General features: G+C 50.2%; 2 protein-coding genes across 3 annotated transcripts; one reads left to right on the forward strand and one right to left on the reverse strand.

Moving 5' to 3' along the window:
* Positions 1-285: 285 nt before the first annotated feature.
* On the reverse strand, positions 286-16979 carry Nfkbil1 (NFKB inhibitor like 1). Of its 2 annotated transcripts, XM_036167630.1 has the most exons (5): positions 16818-16878; positions 15957-16245; positions 15276-15552; positions 1238-1459; positions 286-1090 (listed from the first exon to the last, which is right to left on the reverse strand). In XM_036167630.1, exons 2-5 carry the CDS (start codon positions 16011-16013, stop codon positions 501-503), a joined length of 1146 nt encoding a protein of 381 aa, XP_036023523.1. In that variant the 5' UTR covers positions 16014-16245; positions 16818-16878; the 3' UTR covers positions 286-500. The 2 variants fall into 2 exon arrangements, with proteins under 2 accessions (XP_036023523.1, XP_036023524.1); XM_036167631.1 differs by lacking the exon at positions 15957-16245 and having other exon boundaries at positions 16818-16979.
* Positions 16815-19257, forward strand: Atp6v1g2 (ATPase H+ transporting V1 subunit G2). The gene is made up of 3 exons (XM_036167632.1): positions 16815-17266; positions 17544-17644; positions 18146-19257. The coding sequence occupies exons 1-3, from the start codon at positions 17185-17187 to the stop codon at positions 18317-18319; spliced, it is 357 nt and encodes a 118-aa protein (XP_036023525.1). The 5' UTR covers positions 16815-17184; the 3' UTR covers positions 18320-19257.
* The last annotated feature ends 576 nt before the right edge of the window (positions 19258-19833 follow it).

Consider the following 19833-nt stretch of genomic DNA (forward strand, 5'->3'; position numbering starts at 1 on the left):
TGCCACTTGTTCACATCTTTCTTCAGCTGCGGACTGTGGAGTGGTCAGGACCCCCAGGAGGGAGCAGGGGGGGGGGTTGAAGGACAAACTGGGCCTTCTAAGGGACCTCAAGCCGGGGGCGCGCGCGCGGGGGGGGGGGCGCTTCTGGTCTCTGTCGCCAGCACTCCCTGTCTGACTATGTGCTGCAGGTGTGTGGGAGCTGCGGGTTTCAACAGTTGGGCGGGAAAGGAGATGTCATGGGTGATGAAAACCCTAGCAATGGAAAAAGCAGAGAAGACTCTGGAGTGAGATGTGGAACCAGGTCTTATTAGGAAATGGCAGTCAAGAGCGGTGGTAGAGCCTCCCCCATCCCACTCCCACCCCCGCATCCATTACGTGAGCCTGCCCCATATCCTCTCTGTGCGGTACCGGCCTCTTGTCCATCCCCATCCATGACCTTGCGCCTCTTCCTGCCTGTCCTCGAGGCTACAGCCTCACAGGTTCTTGCTCATCCCCTAGGGTCACTTGAGGGCTTCTGCATGGCGGTTCAAGGCCTGAGAGAGGGCTGTCACGGCTCCCATCACACGGCCCAGCTCACAGGTCTCAATCTGGCTTCGGAATCGCTGCAGGAAGCGGTCAGGATGCCATCGGACCTGCTGGACTCTCAAGTACCTCCTCAGAGCCCCCTGTTCCTCCAGAGGGGGACCCCTGGCCACTAAGGCTGCAGCCATGGCCTCTGGGTCCCCTCCACCAGGGCAGGGCCAGGGCACATCACCAAAGCGCCAGAGGCTGCCCCGCCCTGCCCCTCGTGGGTGCTCTGCCCTGGGTCCAGGCCTGGGAGGCTCTGTCCCTCTGTCCCTCTGAGCCTCTTGAGCCCTTCTGGCTCGGCTCTCACGCAGTTCCTGCTCCTTGGCCCGGGCTCGCTCTCGGAAAAGCCGCTGTTCCTCCTCTGGCTGACGCCAGCTGTGACTGGAGCCCCCAGCCCTTGGGGGTCGGCAGGATCTCTCTGCCTCCAGCTGCCGCCGCCGCCGTTTCTGGGCATGCTCTCGAGCCAGGCGATCTGACCAGGCTGAGAAGGACTCGGGCTCCTGCGTCTCGTGAGAAGCATCATCTGTTTGGGAGGAGGGAGGAGCGTGTGGGAGTGAGGCTGTGATTAGAGGGGCAAAAGAATGAACTAGAGGGCACATGCAGAGGGCCTGCAGTGGAGAGCTCGGAAGGCGGGCAGGAGGACGCTCGTTGGCGGTAGTGGGCTCCTCACCTTCAAACCTCCCGATGACCTCCTGCCACTCGTCCTCCAGCTCGCCCTGCAGCTTCCGCCGCCACTCTCGCTCCTTGGAAATCTCATCATCCTCTTCCTCTTCAGCAGAATCCCAGGGGGGTCCCCAGCCCAGAATCTGCCCAGGAGTCTCCCCATTCTTATTCTTTATCCCCATGGCAGAGGGGCAGCGACTGAGCAGCGGCAGGAAGAAGTCCGTGTAAGCTAGGGGCAGAGAGAGTGAGCGGATCAGCTGCGGCTCCCGCCCTGATAGGGTCACCATCAGGGGTCCCTAACTCCTGGGGATGAGGAATAACCACTCCTGAGTTCACATGAGCGTAAGTGTGGAAGTTTAGAATGTTCTGCCCTGTTCCAGTTGGCTTCAAGCACTGCTGTAGCAGATGGCGTTTTCTGGCCCCAGCCCCTGCTACCTAGGGCAACTTCAAATTCTTCTGGCTACTTTTTATTTTTGGCTTGAAACTATTACCACTATATACATATTTCTAACTATGGTTCTCACCCAAGACTACATATTAAGATTACCACCAGGTGGTGGTGGCACACACCTTAAATCCCAGCACTCAGGAGGCAGAGGCAGGTAGGTGAGTCTGAGTTTGAGGCCAGCCTGGTCTACAGAGTGAGTTCCAGGACAGCCAGAGTTACATCATTGACCTTGCCTCAAAAAAGTAAATAAGAATAGCAATAGAGAATATCAAACACCATATCTGTATCACTATAAACATATAAGCACATTTACATTTCTACCCAATAAAGCTGAGTGAAATAAATGTTTTTGGCAGAATTTCTCAGCCTTCGTCAAGGAAGGGAGGGGCAACAATGAGTGTGAGCCACACAGATGTAGCCATAGGCAGAGCAAGCTCCTTCTAAATGACTGCTGGCCAAGGGTGGGGGTGGGGGTAGCAGACAGAGGGTGACTGCTGGCCAAAGGCAGGGAGTGGGGTGGGTGGGTGAGGGTAGCAGACAGAGGGTGACTGCTGGCCAAAGGCAGAGAAGGAGTAGGAAAGAACCAAACATCTTGAGTACCTGTTTCTGAACTGATCTCATCAGGTATAGACTACAGGGGCCTCCAACTGCCATGTGGCTTGCTCCCCTACCCTCAGTGAAGCCCACCAGCTGGGCCACCAACCGCCTCAATTCAGGAGCCAGAGGCAGGTGAGTGGGACATCTTTCCTGCTCTGTGGACCTATCTTGTCTCCTAGAGTAGGACATGGGACACCGGGCCTGGCTGGTTCCAGGAAGTAATGTTCACCGACCAGGAGGACGGCACAGAAACAGGCTGACCTGTCATTGCCAGGAAGATGGAAGGGCCTACCCTTGGCTACCCAAGGTGCCAATCCCCTTCAAAACCACATCAGGGTGAGGCAGGTTTCCTTAGCGCTGCTGTGACCTGCCACAAACCCTCCCAAGCTGTCCCACTTACCAAGCATCTGCTGGGCTTCTTTCCTTCAACTTCTTCCCACCAGGGCTCACCACGGGGTGTAAGAGTGTGCAGTGTGGGTGCGTGTGTGTGTGCATGTGGTCAGGCTTGCATAGAAGGTTTAACTCATAGGATTTTTTTTTTATTGTTGTTTACCAACACACCCAGCTTAAAATTATAACTGCTAACAGATTGCTGCAGCCCTCCAGTCCTCCTTGGTCCATATAAATGCACGCATGGCAACTTTATTTGGAGGCTTTGTGACTAACACTATGAACATTTACTCAGAGGTATGCAACCAGCTTGAAATTTGCTTTTCTTTTTTAAAGATTTATTTATTTGTTATGTACACAGAAGAGGGCGCCAGATCTCATTACAGATGGTTGTGAACCACCATGTGGGTGCTGGGAATTGAACTCAGGACCACTGGAAGAACAGACGGTGCTCTTAACCTCTGAGCCAGCTCTCCAGCCCTGAAACTTGCTTTTTAAAATATTTTTTTTTCTGGCCGGGCAGTGGTGGCGGCGCACGCCTGTAATCCCAGCACTCGGGAGGCAGAGGCAGGTGGATCTCTGAGAGTTGGAGGTCAGCCTGGTCTACAGAGCTAGTCCAGGACAGCCTACAAAAGCTACAGAGAAACCCTGTCTCGAAAAAAACAAAAACAAATTTTTTTTTTCCTGAAATACCCAATTTATTTTATTGGCTATGGTGTGTGTATGTGCGTGTGCGCGCGCGCGCGCGCACGCGCACTTGTTTTGAGACAGGGTCTCATTATAGCCCAAGGTGTCCTAGAACTCACTTTGTAATTGTAGCTTAGGCTGGCCTCAAACTTGTGATTCTCGTACCTCTGACTCATGTGTCCTAGGTTTGTATGGGTCAACACATCCCACTTAAATTACAGAATACTTAAGGCACCCACATCACACACGCACGATGCAGCCTAGGGTGGGTCGAAGCTCACTCATGGCATTTCTCCTCACAGCGTTTTCATTTAGAACCTGATATTTTCCACAGGAATCTACTGTCTTACTCTCTTTGATGATGGTAATGAGTGTTCCACAGAATTCTCTCCACCCCTGGCTGTTAGACGGTGTCTACAAAAACCTTCAGCCTCAAACCTGTATGTCTGTGGACTTGACACAGTGTCTGCTTAGGGGAGATGTTCTGAGTCAAAGCATGTGTAAGTCTGCCAGTGTACCCACCTTCCTTTATTGTACATGCATGCCAACCTTTTCATGCTGCTAATGGGACCAATTAAAAATGGTTTTATTAGGTCAGGCATAGGCCTTTAATCCCACTTGGGAGGCAGAGGCAGGCAGATCTCTGTAAGTTTGAGGCCAGTCTGATCTACAGAGTGAGTTCTAAGACAGCCAGGGATACCAGAGATCCTGTCTCAAAAAACCAAAGTTTTATTAACAATTTTTTTTTGTTTGTTTTTTGTTTTTCAAGACAAGGTTTCTCTGTGTAGCTTTGCGCCTTTCCTGGAACTCACTTGGTTATTAATAAATTTATGTTTTTTTTTTAATATTTCTGGCTACTAGTATTTATTTTGTGAACAACCTGTTCATATTCATTTTCTTTTTAGGAAATTTTTTCATATTCATACAGATATGAAAGATCTTTGGTTTTTGTGTGTATAGCCTTGGCTGTCCTAGAACTCTGTAGACCAGGCTGGCCTCAAACTCAGAGATCCACCTGCCTCTGTCTCCCAAGTGTTGGGATTAAAGGCATGCGCCACCTCACTTAGTTTAACAAAGTCCTTTTTATATGACCATTAAAACACAGTCTTTTCTCCCCTTCTATCCTTTAAAAGCTTTAATTCTCTACCAAAATTTTCTTCTTGACTTTGTTTTAGCTTTAGGAAGATTGGTGTCAGCAGAGGGCAGAAGAAAAAGTTGGGTCCTCTGGAGCTGGTGTGATAGGCAGCTGTGAGCTGCCCAACCTGGGTGCTGGGTACTGCACCTGGGTCCTCTGGAGGAGCAGTGTGCCCTGTCGACCACTGAGCTGCCTCTCCAGTCCCTTTATCAACTTTTCCAATGTTCATTAGCATAGTCTTTTCCTTCCCTCCCTCCCTCCCTTTTTCTTTTTTGAGATAGGGTCTTACCATGTAGCTCAGGTTGGCCTAGAATTCACAGAGATCCGCCTGTCTCTACTTCTTGACTGCAGGGGTTAAAAGGTGACATCATGTTTGGCCAACATGTACTTATACTGACCAAAAAAAAATTTATATATATATAAATATAAAATTATTTTATATATATATATATATATATATATATATATATATATATATAAAAGTTTTGTGGAAGAAACATTCACTTTCCCTTAATAACAAAAGCAGGATCTCTCCTCACGTCTAATGGCACAGCACTTCTCCTGGCGAGGGAGGCGCCGCACAGCAAAAGAAACAGGTTTAGGACTGGGGATTTCAGTAGTAGAGCGCTTGCCTAGCAAGCACAAGGCCCTGGGTTTGGTCCTCAGCTAAAAAGAAAGAGAGAGAGAGAGAGAGAGAGAGAGAGAGAGAGAAAGAAAGAAAAAGAAAGTAAGTGGTTTAGGGGCTGGAGATGCAGCTCAGTGGTAGAGTACTTGCCTAGTGCATGCCAACGCCCTGGCTGGAACCTCAGTGCCACAGACAAGAACAACACACTCCTGCAGATCATCTCTCCGTCCCAGCCAGACTTTCTGAACAAAGAGACCCAAGGGTAACCAATGTTTCACTTTCTTGGGACAGTGAGCCCCCTTTTCTGACCAGTTATTTGTGTGTCTCTCTTTGAGGTCAGTCTGGCCTGACCAACGGGGTTTCACGGTGTGAGTCAGGAGGTCTGTTCTCGGAGGAGGCCCTGCTTTAGAGCAAACCTCAGCAAGTCAGTACTGAAAGCAGTGGGGACTGCTGCCCTCTGAAGACGCCTTTGGGGCAAGGCTGCATCGCTGGTAGGATACAAGATGGGTTTCATGACCCCTGACTCACCCCGAGATATATTCTCAAAAACTGGTCTAAATTCTATCTTCAACTTCTCAAAAAACAAAGCAAACAAAACCTTATTTTCCTTTGTAACAGAACTCGGCCCTTGTTTCCACTCCCAGATGAGGAACACTGGCCACAGACCAGTACACTGAGTTACAACCCTGTCCTACAATTGCATCTTTTTGCCATAATTTTTGGGGAAAATTCCAAGATTCCTCCTATCCAGTACTTCATGGCCTCAGCATGGAACCCCAACAGGTGCCTCCCGTACTGGCCTCCCTTGAACTCAGCCTTAGATGATGTCCCCGACGGCCATGCATGCTCCCTCAACCTCTAGCTTCTCTGCCACCAACCAGCACCTTCCACCAGGCAGCTCCACTCCCACCTCCCCTCCGACTTCTCCCCTGTCCTCCCCCTTCTCACCCACGCACATTCTCTCCTCACACATTCATCCAAGGACTTCACAGGGGGGACCCAGGGAATAATTATCACCCCCCAACATCTGTCCCCTTGAGGAGGCAGCTAGCAGAGACCCCAACACTATCAGGTACGTGTCCTCTTCCCCCGACAGATCTGTCCCAAACACAACTGCTCTAGGTCCAGCCTACCATCACTAGGCCCATAGACTCTCCAGTGCCCACCACTGGACAGCCTCCCCCCCCCTCCCCTCCCCTCCCCTCCCCCCCATCTCCTCCCCCCCATCCTCCAGGAAAACTAACCATTATCTATTTCCTTCAGTTTTTTAGGGATCCAAAACTTCCAATTGCAGGGTCGACACACGACGTCCTTGGCTGTGTCTCCTGTCTCGTAAGGTCAGTGTTATCCTTGCCAGCTTTAGCGGAATGGAACACTCTCCCTTTTTTTTTTTAAGCATAAAAGAGCTTTTTAAAAATCCAAATGGGGAGTGGGGAGGGGGGGGAGACTAGGCAGAGAGGAGGGAGGGAAACTGGGGTTGGGATGTAGAAACAAACAAACAAACAAACAACAAACAAACAAAAGAACCAATGACAAGGGAAGATTAACAATCATAAAGCCTACATGTGTATATAATATATATAATATAATCCCCCAGTCCTGAAAGCTGCATCTTCACCGTCACTGTCCTAATCAGTGGTGCTGTGAGACTTCCTGGCAATGTGTAAATATTTTGCCCTTCACTTTACCCCTTCTCTGTAGAGTTTATTATTTGCTGGAGATCGAATCCTGGTATCAGCGCTTGGGTCGAAACCCCCGTCTGCCCGTTCACTGTTCACCCAGTACCTTTTCTCACTCACAGCACAAAGATGCTAACAGTACTTGTGTCCTGGTTTTATGGTTGGGAAAATGTCTAGTAAGGTTATAATAATAAGCACACAATCAATCTTCGTTCGGCATCTGACTGATTCTAATTGCTCCTGATACTGTACAGTAACCTATAGAAGACGAATAACGGAATAAAGACAGGAATTTTTGTTAAAAAAAAAAAAAAATCTAAGCAGCAGTAAAGACCCTGGGCAGACAAGAGCCTCATAGTCTGAGACCGTGTCTGCAGGTAACCCTAGGCTGCTACCTCCCGTCACAGCTGCAACTGCAGGTTCAAGTCTCTGGTGAAGAAGTAAATACAGTAAAAAGACTCAGTAATGGGAGAAGCGGAGGCCGTGAGTACGAAGAGACGCTTTGGGTGAGGACGGTGAGGGGAGAGGGTATTTTAGAAGAAAGTTTGTATGTGTCAATTAAGATTCTCCTAAGATAAAGTGACCGGACTGTTCCAAAGTGGAAAAGAAAAGAAAAGGGCAGAGCTAACAGCGTGAGTGTGTGGAAGACGTGAGAGTGAGTCACAAGGTCTGCAGCAGACAGGGGCTGGAGAAGGGGAGCAGCGTGTGCTGGTTAGTGCCACTGAAACCCGACATCAACGCAGCACCCACAGCTGCGGCCCAAGCTCTGCTTCTCAAGTCTCCTGAGATGCGTTCCGTGCTTAAGAACACTTGCCAAAAGCTGGCCTCAAGAGACAAAAGTTTTGTTTCATCATGTGATCGTTTTCTGCTGAGTTTGTTAGGCTTTCCATTACTTTGAAAACTGAATTTTGACAAAACTAGGATTTTGCTCATTTAAAAACTCTGTTTTCAGTCGGGCGGTCGTGGCGCATGCCTTTAATCCCAGCACTCGGGAGGCAGAGCCAGGCGGATCTTTGTGAGTTTGAGGCCAGCCTGATCTACCAAGCGAGATCCAGGGAAGGCGCAAAGCTACACAGAGAAACCCTGTCTCGACAAAACAAAAACAAAAACAAAAAAAACCCTCTGTTTTCAAGCCAGGTGTGTGTGGTAGCACACCCTTTAATCCCAGTACTTGTAAGGCACAGACAAGAGGATCTCTGTTCCAGGATAGCCCAGTCTATATGTGTGTTCCAGAACAGCCAGGACTATGTAGAGACCCTGTCTCAGAACACAACAACAAAAAGTAAAATAATAATAATAATAATAATAATAATAATAATAATAATAATTAGTATTAGCACAAAACAAAATTCTACCACCTCCTTCCCAGGAGTCTCACCTTCCAGGGGAGCCAGGGCTCACAAAGACCTGCAGGGCCGTCATTCAGATACCTGGCTGCAACCACAGAAGGTGCCACACCAGGTATTAAGTACCAACAGCTGTTGACTTTAAGAACTGACTAAATGGATTTATTTTTCAGAGCATGCTCAAGGTAAGGTACAAGGCAGCTGAATTAGAACACCAGTTAAGGGCTGATACTTTCTCTTCAAAAGGGATCCTATGTCCCAAGTGCCAGCCGGAGACCAGTGAATCCTTGGGCTGAGGACAGCTCTGGGCTTTGGAGAGGTCCAAGAGGAGCGCTCACACTCACCCTTAACTATGTTCTACCAGGCTAACCCTTTCTGGAGCTGCCATAAAAAATGTCCCCAGGATGTTCTCTCACCACAGCTGGGCCTGCCATGCTCATCCTCAGCTCAGCCCACACCACCTGCTCCACGTCCCAGTCAACACACATCCCTTGGTTTCTCCTGGGTCTCAAAGCCTCTCCCTTCTACAGCCTGTGCAGTGTAGAACCATGCCAGGGAAAACTAAGAAATAGATCTTCATGCACATGTACCCTGCTCCATAGTTCTAGAAGATACTGGGTGGTAAAAACAAAAGGCTTTCCAGGTTACCACTGTCTCAGAGGACACATGAGTCCTCCATTCTGACTTTCCTGGTCCCTTCATTCTGGTAATGACCTGGCTTTCATTCCCAGTATCACTCAGAATCAGCAAGGCCTCAGAATCCAGTATCACCTCTCTGCTACTGGGCACCCTCAATCTTCTAGAAAGGTCGAGAGGGCAAATCTAACAGTGAGGAGACCTCACTCTAGACTCAGTGGTCTTGGTCCACTCCCCTCCCAGCCATGCTCATAAGACCTGGCATTACTCTCAAGCCCGAGGCTCACCTCAGCCCTTCCTCCAGGAAGGGCTCTTCGACCAGACACCCATGTCAGTCCCAGTGTGCTATGCTACTAAAACAAACTATTAAGGCTGCCCCTGAGTACCAGGGTAAGAACAGCTCTAAGCTAGATTTCGTCTTTTGGGAGCATCTCACATTAACCCAGGAATTGGGTCTATCATAAAACTCTCCCTTACACCAGGCAATGGCAGCACACACCTTTAATCCCAGCACTCGGGAGGCAGAGGCAGGGGGAATCTCTGAGTCTGAGGCCAGTCTGGTTTATAGAGTGAATCCCAGGACAGCCAGGGCCACACAGAGAAATCCTGTCTCAAAAAAACCACTACCACTACAACCACCAACCAACCAAAACAACCCTCCCTCATGGTAAGGGCCGCTCGATGTCCCCTGGCCCTGCCAGTTCCTCTCTGCTTCAACTGCAGCCAGACAGTAAGGCCCGCCGCTCCGGGTTTAAGTTCAGGGGTAGACTGCTCTGGTAAAAGGTCAAGCTGTCCATTCCTGTACACCGCCTGGAAATCCCTCTCTCTTTTTGGGGAGAATCAGGTGAAACCTGCCCTCAAACACCCCCAGATCCTAATGAATAGCCAAGATCATTTCTCTCTCCTTTCTGAGTTCTAATGATATAATTTTTGAAATTCTCTTAAAAAAATTAAAAAAAAATTTTTAAAAAGATTTTATGTGTCTGAGTATTTTGCCAACGTGTATGTATACCACATGTGTACCTTGTGTGCACCTGATGCTTACAGAGGTCAGAAGAGGGGTCAGATCTCCTGGAACCGGAGTTACAGATGGTTGTGAACTGGGTGCTAGGAACTGAACCTGGGTCTTCTGTGAGAGCAACAAGTGCTCTTAACTGAGGGCTCTCTCTTTCTACCCTCCAGGCACTGAGGGATCCAGCCTCTTTCAAGGAATTCATCCTGGCTCTGTTCCCTCAAAGAGACCCCTTAAACTACCTGGGTGGCCCCACCTCTTCTCCCACACCCCAGTATTTCAGACTCCCTAGACACACACAGGGCTTCTTTCCATCCTAATGGTCACTACTGTACTACCTGGACTTACTAATTCTCACCTGTAATCCCTCCTTCCTGCCCTTAGCACCCTCAGCTCTCCCTATAGGCCCAGTGTGATGGTGGTCTTGTATGGGGGCACTCATTGTTATTTTACTCACGTTCTATAGAGCAAATTCTTAAGGAACCAACTCCTCACTAGAAAGGCACCATCTTTGCCCAGGCTGGGTCTGAGACTCTCAACACACATGATCCTGTCTAGGGAAGGCTCTCCCGTATTTGAGGCTTTCCTATTCTAACTTACAGTCATTGTAAGTCTCAGAACCACATGACCTTCCCTCGGGGCTGCCTCCCTTTCCTCCCTGGTGTGCAGCTGTTTCTCACCCCTTCATCGCAGCCAGAAACAAAACAGCTGTCCCTGTCTAACCCGAGGTCTTCACCCGCCTCCTGGCTGGGACAACCCGCAGCTCTCACAGACGCTTTCTTGTGTTTAATTCTGCGTTGTGTCTTTGGCCAGGGCTTACTCAGGTTTCAGCTCCAGATGGGGCTGCCTCAGGGCAGCAGCCACTGATCCCTGCCACCCAGGACCTCCTGATCTAGTGTCACGGTCTGACCTCTGGCCTCCTTCAAGAGTAGCTCCACCTCTCCTTCCAGAATATTTGATGTCCTGTGGTCTCAGGACTCTATCACCAATCAGCATTGCCAGCAAGGGACCCTCAGCCCTGAAGCAAGTCCAGAAGGTGGCCTCCATCTTCTGCGAACCTTGTGTGTGGGGTAGCTACACATGGCGGGCTCAAGCAAGGCTGCTGCTGTTTTTGAGCAGGACCAGAAAGAGTTAACTGTGGGGCTGGGAGAGTGAACCGTTGGTACAGTACAATGCTTGCCATGAAGCGGGAGACCCGAGTTTGCACCCCCAGATGCTGCAGCACACACCTGTGATCCCAGCACTCTCACGGCAAGGTAAGAAGTGGAGACAGGCATCCACACAGACTCACGGACCAGCTGGTCTGGTGTTCACAGTTAAAAAGAAACAAGACACCATCTCAAATACAGTGGAAGTTGAGGACCAACAGCCAACTGTATCCTCTGACCTCTGTACAGATAGAAAAATAAAACTAAATTCTAAATGAAGAAGAATTAAGCCTAATGAGCCTTGGCTGCAGTCTATCTTAGGGTGTCATGATATCACTGTAGAGAATTCTCTTTAAAGAGCAGGCTCAGGACGTCTAGTCTGACCCCTAGTAACTCATGACATCTTACAGAGATACAGTCCCAAGAAGAAATAACTTATACTGTAAAATGTATCCCACAATAAAGGAATGAATGCCCACCTAAGCAGCTAGACATGAACCCACACAAGTGTCCCATTCCATAAGACCTTAAATAAGACCTTAGCAACCAGGGCACCATGGTGTGAAAGCACTCTCCACTGCCCATACAGAACTAGATGCCTACATGTAGACAGCTCCTCTCTACCGTCTAGATGTAGCAATAAATTCTATACTGCCTCTGGTAGCTCCCCACCCCCCCCCACACATAGGGTTTCATGCAGCTCAGGCTGGCCTTGAATTGCCAATGTAGCCAAGACTGGCCTTGACTCTTAATCTTCCTGCCTCAGCCTCCTGGGTGCTGGGATTATAGGCATGAGCCACCATGGCTGGCTCTGGCAAATTCTTTCACCACCCATTTCCTGACAGGGCAAGGCTTGTGAAACCCGCACTAGGGTGACAGGTCTGTGGGCGTGCAGAAGGCGAGGCTGGAAGGGCAGGTGGAACATAAACCGTGCCTAGTCATTTTAAAACAAGGCTGCCTCTGCCTCTGCCGTGCAGATCAAGGTGGTAGTGCATGGCATGTCTGCTGCTGTGCTGACCCAGAACACAAGTGCAGTGAATATAAAATATAAATAAATGTAAAGAAAGATAAACAAGCCCGGAGGTTCGGTCTGTGTCCCAGCTCCTGGGTACGCAGTCAGGAATACCACAAGGTCAAGAGCTGCCTGGGCTACACACGTGTGGCCACTATCTCTAACTAAAAAGAGAAAAAGGAGGGCTGGGGATGAGGCTCAGTGCTTTGCCTGGCATGTATGAGGCCTTGGGTTAAAGTCCCAGAACCATGAGAAAAGAAAACTACAATAAGCTGGCTCACACCTATAACCCCCAAAACTTAGGTGGGGGGATCCACAGGCAGAGGCAGATACATCTCTGTACATTTGTGGTTAGCCTGGTCTACATATCAAGTTCCAGAACAGCCAAGTACAGAGAGACCCTGTCTTAAAAAAACCAACCAAACAAGCAAACAAAACCATCAGAACCACAAACCCGAAACCCAAACACCAGAATGCTTGTTTGTGTTTTACCCAAAAAACCCTGAGAAAAGGACTGTTAGTGTTCATGCACACTTGCCCTGTGCCCAGAATGGCCTCTCTGACCTCTGGGACTGTTCTCCCAGATGCTCCAAAAGTGACCAAAACCTAAAATGGGGAAGCCCTCTTCTGGCCTCCAGGGGGTATGACAAACCCGCCCAGTCACTTCAGCGAACTTGGGCATCCCTCAGACCAACCATGGGAATTGAGGGGAGACTCCTGCAGGAGATTCAGTCACCTGCTCAATGAAGACATTTTCACTTTACTGACTGAACTTTCTCCAAAGCAGCGGGCGGGTAATGAGATGGAGACTCCAGAGTTAGAGCGCCACCTGGCGGCGGGACTGCCAACTGGCGGGGAAACAGCCTGCGAGGCGGCCAGGGTTTGGGCGAAGTATGGCGGGAGGGAGGGAAGGAGGGAGGGAGAGTTTCCTCTTTGGGACATTGCAACCTCCCAACTGTGACGTTTCAGACAAGTTCCTGAGCCTCCTAGAAAGGCCTCACTTTCGTCACCGTGTGTTAAATGTTTCACATGCTTCTCAGAATCCAATACAAAGATGGAAGTACCTGCTCCATCATCAGGAGCTACACAGCCAAGTTTGCCTGAACCACATAAAAACAGCAGATTTATTAAGTAGCAAAACTGCAGCTAATCTGTGGATCATGTGCTCACCACAATCTCCATTTCAGAGGTAAACAGGCGCTCCAAGGTAAGGGTGCAAGTCCCAGAATCCGAAGGCAGCTGCCCCAGGCACTGCGCTTTGTCACCATCCAGGCTCATGAAGGCATTCCTAAGAATATTTTAATGGTTAAATCTACCTTGGGTTACCATTGGTCTCTGGTCACTTAGACCAGACATAAATTTCTATGGTGAACTGGTCTCTGGAGCAGCCATAAATTCCAGACAAAGTGACCCTGAACTAAATAAAGGTTAACTGTCTCTCTCCACTTCTGTAAACAACTTGCCTGCTGCAGACGTCCAGAGCTGCCTTTCTGCATATACATCACAATTGCATTTTTTGCCTTTAAAAACTCAAACAAATTGGAGGTCAAGGCTGCCTCCAGCTCGCTTCTCTGGTTGGAAACAGAGACTCCGTTAGACACATTCAGGCAACTCTGAAGTTTTTCTCTTCAGGTACCCTACTTATAAATAAATAAATAAATAAATAAATAAACAAACAAACAAACAAACAAACAAATAAATAAATCAGCCAGCCAGCCAGCCAGCCAGCCAGCTGCAGCCTGCATTTGGCAAACTTCCTCTCTAAATAACTAACTAAAGCACATGCAAGCCTGTTTAACTCATGTGAAGCAGAATTAAAGAAAAGGGTTTTTTTTTTTTGGACTAAGGAGAGGCCAAGCTGGGGACAGGAAAGGGGGCAGGCGGTGGGCTGGCTCACATTCTCCTGTGTTCCGAAGGCAGTCTCCTGGTGGACCGACCTCCCCTCCCTAGTCAAGAGGCCGCCCTTCACGGAGCTGCAGCTCTCACTGGAAAAGCAGCACCTTCCGTGTTGTCTTTAGAACGTGGGATTTGATAGCGCTCATCTGGAAGCATGCTGTCTAGAGGTCACCCGGCTGGGAAGCTGGGGCGGGTGGGCGGGCAAGCACACACAAGTCTCTGGTAGAGAACGTCTGAGCGCTGGGCTCGGCCGGATAAACTCATCACCATGGCCTCCATTGAAGTTAGATTTGCTTGTTTGTTTGTTTGTTTGTTTGTTTTGAGACTCTTAGGCCTGAGTGCCGGGATTACAGGAGTGCGTTGTAATTTCGTGTATTTCTAGGTGGCTGGGCTGTTTCTGGGCGGGTTATCGTATAAACCGGAGGATAGAAGGGGCTGTTTGCACCGTGAAGCCATTACCACTGATTTGAGATGTTCTGTTGTTATTCTGAGGAAGGGAGGGTCTCTCCAACGTCACTCTGGCTGGCCTGCAACTCGCTGTGTAGACTAGGCTGGTGGTGAGCTCAGAGTCCAGACTGCCTCTGTCGCCAAAGTTTGGGATTAAGGCCTGCGCCACCAGCTTTAACTTAGATTTTTGTTACAGAATTTTGGTGGAGACTGGTCCCCAGGGTGTTTCTGTATTTCAGAAGTATAAGCCAAGGATCACAAATCTGTTCATAACATATGAACCGTATCTCCAACATAACTCGACACAAGGTTTCACGTCAGCTGGCCATCTCCGTTCATCACGTGACTCACAGCACGGATACTTTGTAAGAAGGTTGCGGCAAATCACAAAAGTTGCTATTGTTTTAATTCTACATAGAGAGAAGCAATCTAAGCTGGGGGTGGAGTGGGGGCAAACATTTTAGAGGTGAGATCTGGCCCAGCACAATTAACTGCAAGGTTGTGCTACAGGCAAATAGCCATCAAAGAAACAAAGTAATCACTAACCCTGAAAGATAGGAAATGTAAAGAAAAGGTTGTAGGCTGGGTGGCTGGGTGTTACGGGTAATCTCAGCACTTGGGATGCTGAGTAAGATTGAGTGTATGAGGCCAGCCTGAAATATACAGCAAGACCCTAACTCAAAACAACAACCCCCTGCCCCCAAAAGCCAACCAGGTCAACTGCTTCAACAGGTCCCAGGGACCAAAGAACTAGCTTATTTCCCAACTATTTTTGTTGTTGTTGGAGACAGGATCTTCTTATGCAGGCCTGGAACTCACTGTGTAGACCAGGCTAGCCTGGACTCGAACTCACAGCGATCCTCTTGCCGCTGCGTGCTCAGGTCAAAGGTGTGTGCCACCACACCGGGCCTTTATTCCCAACCAATATCTGGCTTTCCCTCCAGATCTGATCGGCCTCTCGGGACCGGTCCCCGCTGACCCACTCACCATCAGGGCCCTGGCGGGCGGCAGCGTGCAGCGCCGTGTCGCCACGGCGGTCCTGGTGGGCAGGGTCAGCCCCGAGACGCAGCAGCAGGCACAGGGCCGGGGCATCGTGGCGGGCGCAGGCCCTGTGGAGTGGAGGGGGCTGCCCGGCATCCACATCGAGGCCTGGATGTCGCTGGAGGAGAGCCTGGGCTCGCACCAGCCGTCCTGCAGACAAGTACCGCCGGAAGCGTCGCTCTCGGCGGTGCCGGCGGGAAGCAGAGGCCATGGAACTCTTGGGCTGAGGAAGAAGTGGGAGATGGCAGCGGTGAGGACCAAACTCTTCCTCCATCTCAGACGTGCCCTCCTGCCCCTTGGCCTCCCATTTCCCCCCTCACATCTCCAGCAAGAGATGGAGCCTCCTCTAAACTCTCATCCCTCACCAGGTGACAGGTGGGGGTAGGGGTGGGGGAGGATGGAGTTCGGGGCCCGGGGCCACAGATTAGATTTTTGATGTCATTTTTGAGAAAATGATACATAATTGCTTTAAGGCTCCAGAGCCCAAGAAAAAAGTTAATTCTGAACTTTGGAGGGTAAAAAAAACAACAACCAAGTAAGGCCAGATGGGGGAGATTTTCCTCGGCCGAAGTCCGAACTGGGAAAAGTCACAAATGCAGAGGGATCTAGAAAGTGAATACAATGTACCCGACAGACAGACGTAGAGGCTTCTCCCTCGGGGGCCCGGGGGGAGCGGTCACTCATCAGACCTGCTCCCCGCCCCCAGGACCCCCGGAGCTGCAGGCCGAGGCCTGGGCTTAGGACGCTCCGAGAAGGGAGGAGGCACTCCGGGCTGGCGGAAATGGCGCAAGCGCAGACGCGGGTTTCGGGCGGAAATGAACCATGCGGCCCATCCCGGAAATCGTTCCGCCCCGAGTGGGTGACTCGTGATTAGGCCTCCGGAGGGGAAACAAGGCGATTGCAACACAGGGTCCTCCTGAAACCGGAAGACCGGATTAGACGCGGGGTTCCGAAGGCAAAAAGCTGGGGCTGGGAGGCTGGAGGGCTATTTTGAGGTTTATCTCGGACCCGTCACCAGGAGAGAAGGGATAATTTAATAACAGATAAAAAAATGAAAAGAGGATGAGAGCAAAGACAGGAAGTAAAGTTAAATTACAATGAAAAAAATTTAATCCCAGCCCTCGGGAGGCAGAGGCTGGGCGACCTCTGAGTTCGAGGCCAGCCCGGACTGCAGAGAGAGTTCCAGGACAGCCGGGGCTGCGCAGAGAATCCCTGTCTCGAAATACAAGACAAAACAAGAAAGAAAGAAAAAAAAAAAAATCACAATGAGGCCAAATAGACAGGTAGATCCCAAAAGTACATGAGACGACACTACGAAGACAAACGTAGGACAGGGCACGTGAAATGTGTGCAGACGTTCGGGTTTGGAAAATGTTTAAAAAAAAAAAAAAAAGATGGAGACCGAAGAGGGGGTGGGGCGGAGGGAGGCGGGGAGGCGGGAGCTGGGAGTGTGACACCCATCGCACCGTTCTCCAGGCACAGCCTTACCTGCCCACACCATTCTCCTCGTCTTTGTGTCTCTGAGACCCACAGTCGTGCTCTGCACCCTCCGGTCCCCCAGCCCCATCCCTGGAGACCCCGGTGACTGGCAGGGGCCCTGCACCTGCTGCAGCCAGCCAGCGCGGGGCCTGGTCTCTGCTGCCCCCGGGCGGCCGTCTGGGGTACTAGCTCAGTGAGGCCCGAGAGGAGGACCAGCCATCAGCGTGAGGATGCAGAAGACCGGGAGAAAACGGGAGCACTAAGACCCAGTGGGAGTGGAGGACTGCAGCAACGGGCCGGAGGAGTAGGCGCTGGAGGCTGGGAGCCATCTGGTACCTTGGTCGCCTGCGAAACAGCATCTTCTCTAGTGACAAAAATGGCCAGTCAGTCCCAGGGTATCCAGCAGCTCCTCCAAGCTGAGAAGCGGGCAGCGGAGAAGGTGGCCGATGCCAGGAAGAGTGAGCCTCCTCTTTCCTCTCTTAGGGCTCTGGAAGGAGAATTTAGAGGCAGGGGATAGCGGAATTTGAGTCCTTAGGAAAACCCAAGGATAAGGGAGACAGACCTGGGGGGCTGACAGCTTGTTAGGATAGAAGAAATGGGTGAGTTTTAGAATCGAGCACTTGGTTGGTTGACAGAACGCTGAATAACTTTCTGGAGGGGATTGATTCCCACTAACACACCTGGATGTGTGTGTGTGTGTGTGTGTGTGGTCTATACCCACTGTCCTGCCTTTAGGGAAGGCCCGGCGACTGAAGCAAGCCAAGGAGGAGGCTCAGATGGAGGTGGAGCAGTACCGCAGGGAGCGTGAGCAGGAGTTCCAGAGCAAGCAGCAGGCGGTGAGTGGAGGGGAGCAGGGATGGACCCACCCCGGTGCAAATTAGCATTAGCGGGGGGCCTCCTGTAGGATGCATGTAGGTGATTCAACAAGAACCTAGGGTGTCAGAGGGCTGAAGGGGTCCTGACCGGTCTGGAGATGTTAAAGGGCATGTGCAACTTGTGGGGGCAGCCTTCACAGTCTGTGTGGAGTGTGGCAACAGCGATGGAGGGGGGAGCAGCCTTCACAGTCTGCGTGGAGTGTGGCAACATCCATGGGGGGGGTCACAGAATTTTATGACCATTGTGGTGGGAACTTTAGAGTGTTTTTTGTGAGTTTGCACGTCAAGTCTTAGAAATCGGGATTGTGCTGACCTGTTTGGTATCTAGATGTTTTTGTGGGATGGGAGTAGTTTTGAAAAGGCTTTCCAGGCCTCATTCAGGATCCTTCCTTCTACATGCTGGGACTTTTCTTTCTCTGTTTCTGCTTTTTTCTTTCTCTTCTCTACCCTTCCCCTCCCCAGGCCATGGGCTCTCAGGGGAACCTGTCTGCTGAAGTGGAACAGGCCACCAGACGTCAGGTTCAGGGCATGCAGAGCTCCCAGCAGAGAAATCGGGAGCGTGTCCTGGCTCAGCTTCTTGGTATGGTCTGTGATGTCAGGCCCCAGGTCCACCCCAACTACCGGATTACTGTCTAGGACCACTCCTTAGGGACATGTCCCTGGAGTCTGACTCCGCCCCAGCTCCTTCCACAGAGAATATCCCAACTCAAAATCACTTGTGTAAGCATGCACAGAGTCCCTGTGTTCAATTCCTAGTACCCGCCCCCAAATCACTTCACATAATAACCTGTTTTAGGAGAGAGACCCAATATAGGACAGGACCCAATATTCTTCCGTGAGACTTACAAACAGCCTACTCAAACCTGAACCTCTGTGTTCCATGATGCCCACTGGAACTATACTAACAAATGCCCAAGTCGTCCTCATCTGATCCTTCTGTGAAACGTGTCATGGTAACGGGTGTGGAAAGTGCCCTGACTTCAGAGCTGGCAGATTTGGGTTCCTCTCCCTCCCCTGCTCCTTGCTGGCTAAGAGACCGGGACAAGCTATTCAACCTGGAAGCCTCAATGTCCTCCTGTTTGTCACTGCGATGATCATAATAATGCTTAGCTCATATGGTGGCTGCTGTGACCTGTCCTGTAAGAATTCAGCATAGTTTGGATAGGTAGTGATTTGATCAATGGCAAGCCCATATTATGGCCACCCCTTGCCTGCTGGAACCCTAATACTCTGTCTCCTGACTTTTATTCACAGCGCTCTATAATGCTCAGTCATTGTGACTCTATTGATTCTCTAAAGAGTTTGTTTTTCCTGTTCTCCAAAGGCACATCAGGACCCCTGAAAAGTTGAAATGATAATGTCATTTAGCCCTCCCTCTCTCGGACCCCCAGGTACATGAACCTCTTAGCATCTCTCTCTTCCTCGTGAGCTGGTCCCATTGTTGGCTCTCCCTCTTTGCTGTTTCCCAAAGCTTACAGCTGTAGCATCCACATTCGTGGATTCCTTTCCACGCCTCAACACCTCACTTCCCCGTGTAACAGCAGAGTGTCAATAAAGTGCCCATAGTGAGTCAATTGGTGATGGAAGCAGTCTCTTTGTTCACCCTCCTCGGAACACTGCAAACGGCTGTCCTGGGAAGCTTTTTGTGAAGAAACAAAAGCACATAGTAATGTGTTACTTTCTCTCAAGCAGGAACATGTGTGGCTCCTCAGAACCGAGGGCTGCATGTGATAACTATAAGAGAAAAGTTGGCATGTCAGAACCAGCATTCTGCACCTTTTCTTGTTTTACTCTGCTTGTTAGTACCTGATGCATGTGTGTGTGTGTGTGTGTGTGTGTGTGTGTGTGTGTGTGGAGAGGGGCGGGGAGGGGAGGGAAAAAGAGGGGAGGGGAGGGGTGGAGAGAGAGAGAGAGACTCATTATGTATCTTCCTATGTATCCCTGGCTGCCCTAGAATTTGCTATGGAGATCAGGCTGGTCTTGAACTCACAGAAATCCACCTGTCTCTGCTTCTTGATACTGGGATTAAAGGAGTGTGCTACCACACCTGGCATGGCATTATATATGTAGGTTTTGGCTTTCATTATGTAAAGTATCTGATGATGGGCCCTTGTGTGCCTAGAGCCTAGGATAGCACTTGGCACAGGATT

This window comes from Onychomys torridus, chromosome 18, assembly GCF_903995425.1.
Source record: "Onychomys torridus chromosome 18, mOncTor1.1, whole genome shotgun sequence".
Classification (NCBI taxonomy): Eukaryota; Metazoa; Chordata; class Mammalia; order Rodentia; family Cricetidae; genus Onychomys; species Onychomys torridus.

Bases quoted from the DNA above. Each gene is read 5' to 3' on its own strand.
- Nfkbil1 (XM_036167630.1), bottom strand. From the start codon at position 16,013: ATGAGTGACCGCTCCCCCCGGGCCCCCGAGGGAGAAGCCTCTACGTCT. The intron at 1,460-15,275 runs GTGAGTGGGTCA...CTCTGCCCCTAG, and splicing joins CGCCCGCCAGGGCCCTGATG to CTTACACGGACTTCTTCCTG. The intron at 1,091-1,237 runs GTGAGGAGCCCA...CCTCCCAAACAG, and splicing joins GGTCATCGGGAGGTTTGAAG to ATGATGCTTCTCACGAGACG.
- Atp6v1g2 (XM_036167632.1), top strand. From the start codon at position 17,185: ATGGCCAGTCAGTCCCAGGGTATCCAGCAGCTCCTCCAAGCTGAGAAG. The intron at 17,267-17,543 runs GTGAGCCTCCTC...TCCTGCCTTTAG, and splicing joins GGTGGCCGATGCCAGGAAGA to GGAAGGCCCGGCGACTGAAG. The intron at 17,645-18,145 runs GTGAGTGGAGGG...TCCCCTCCCCAG, and splicing joins TCCAGAGCAAGCAGCAGGCG to GCCATGGGCTCTCAGGGGAA.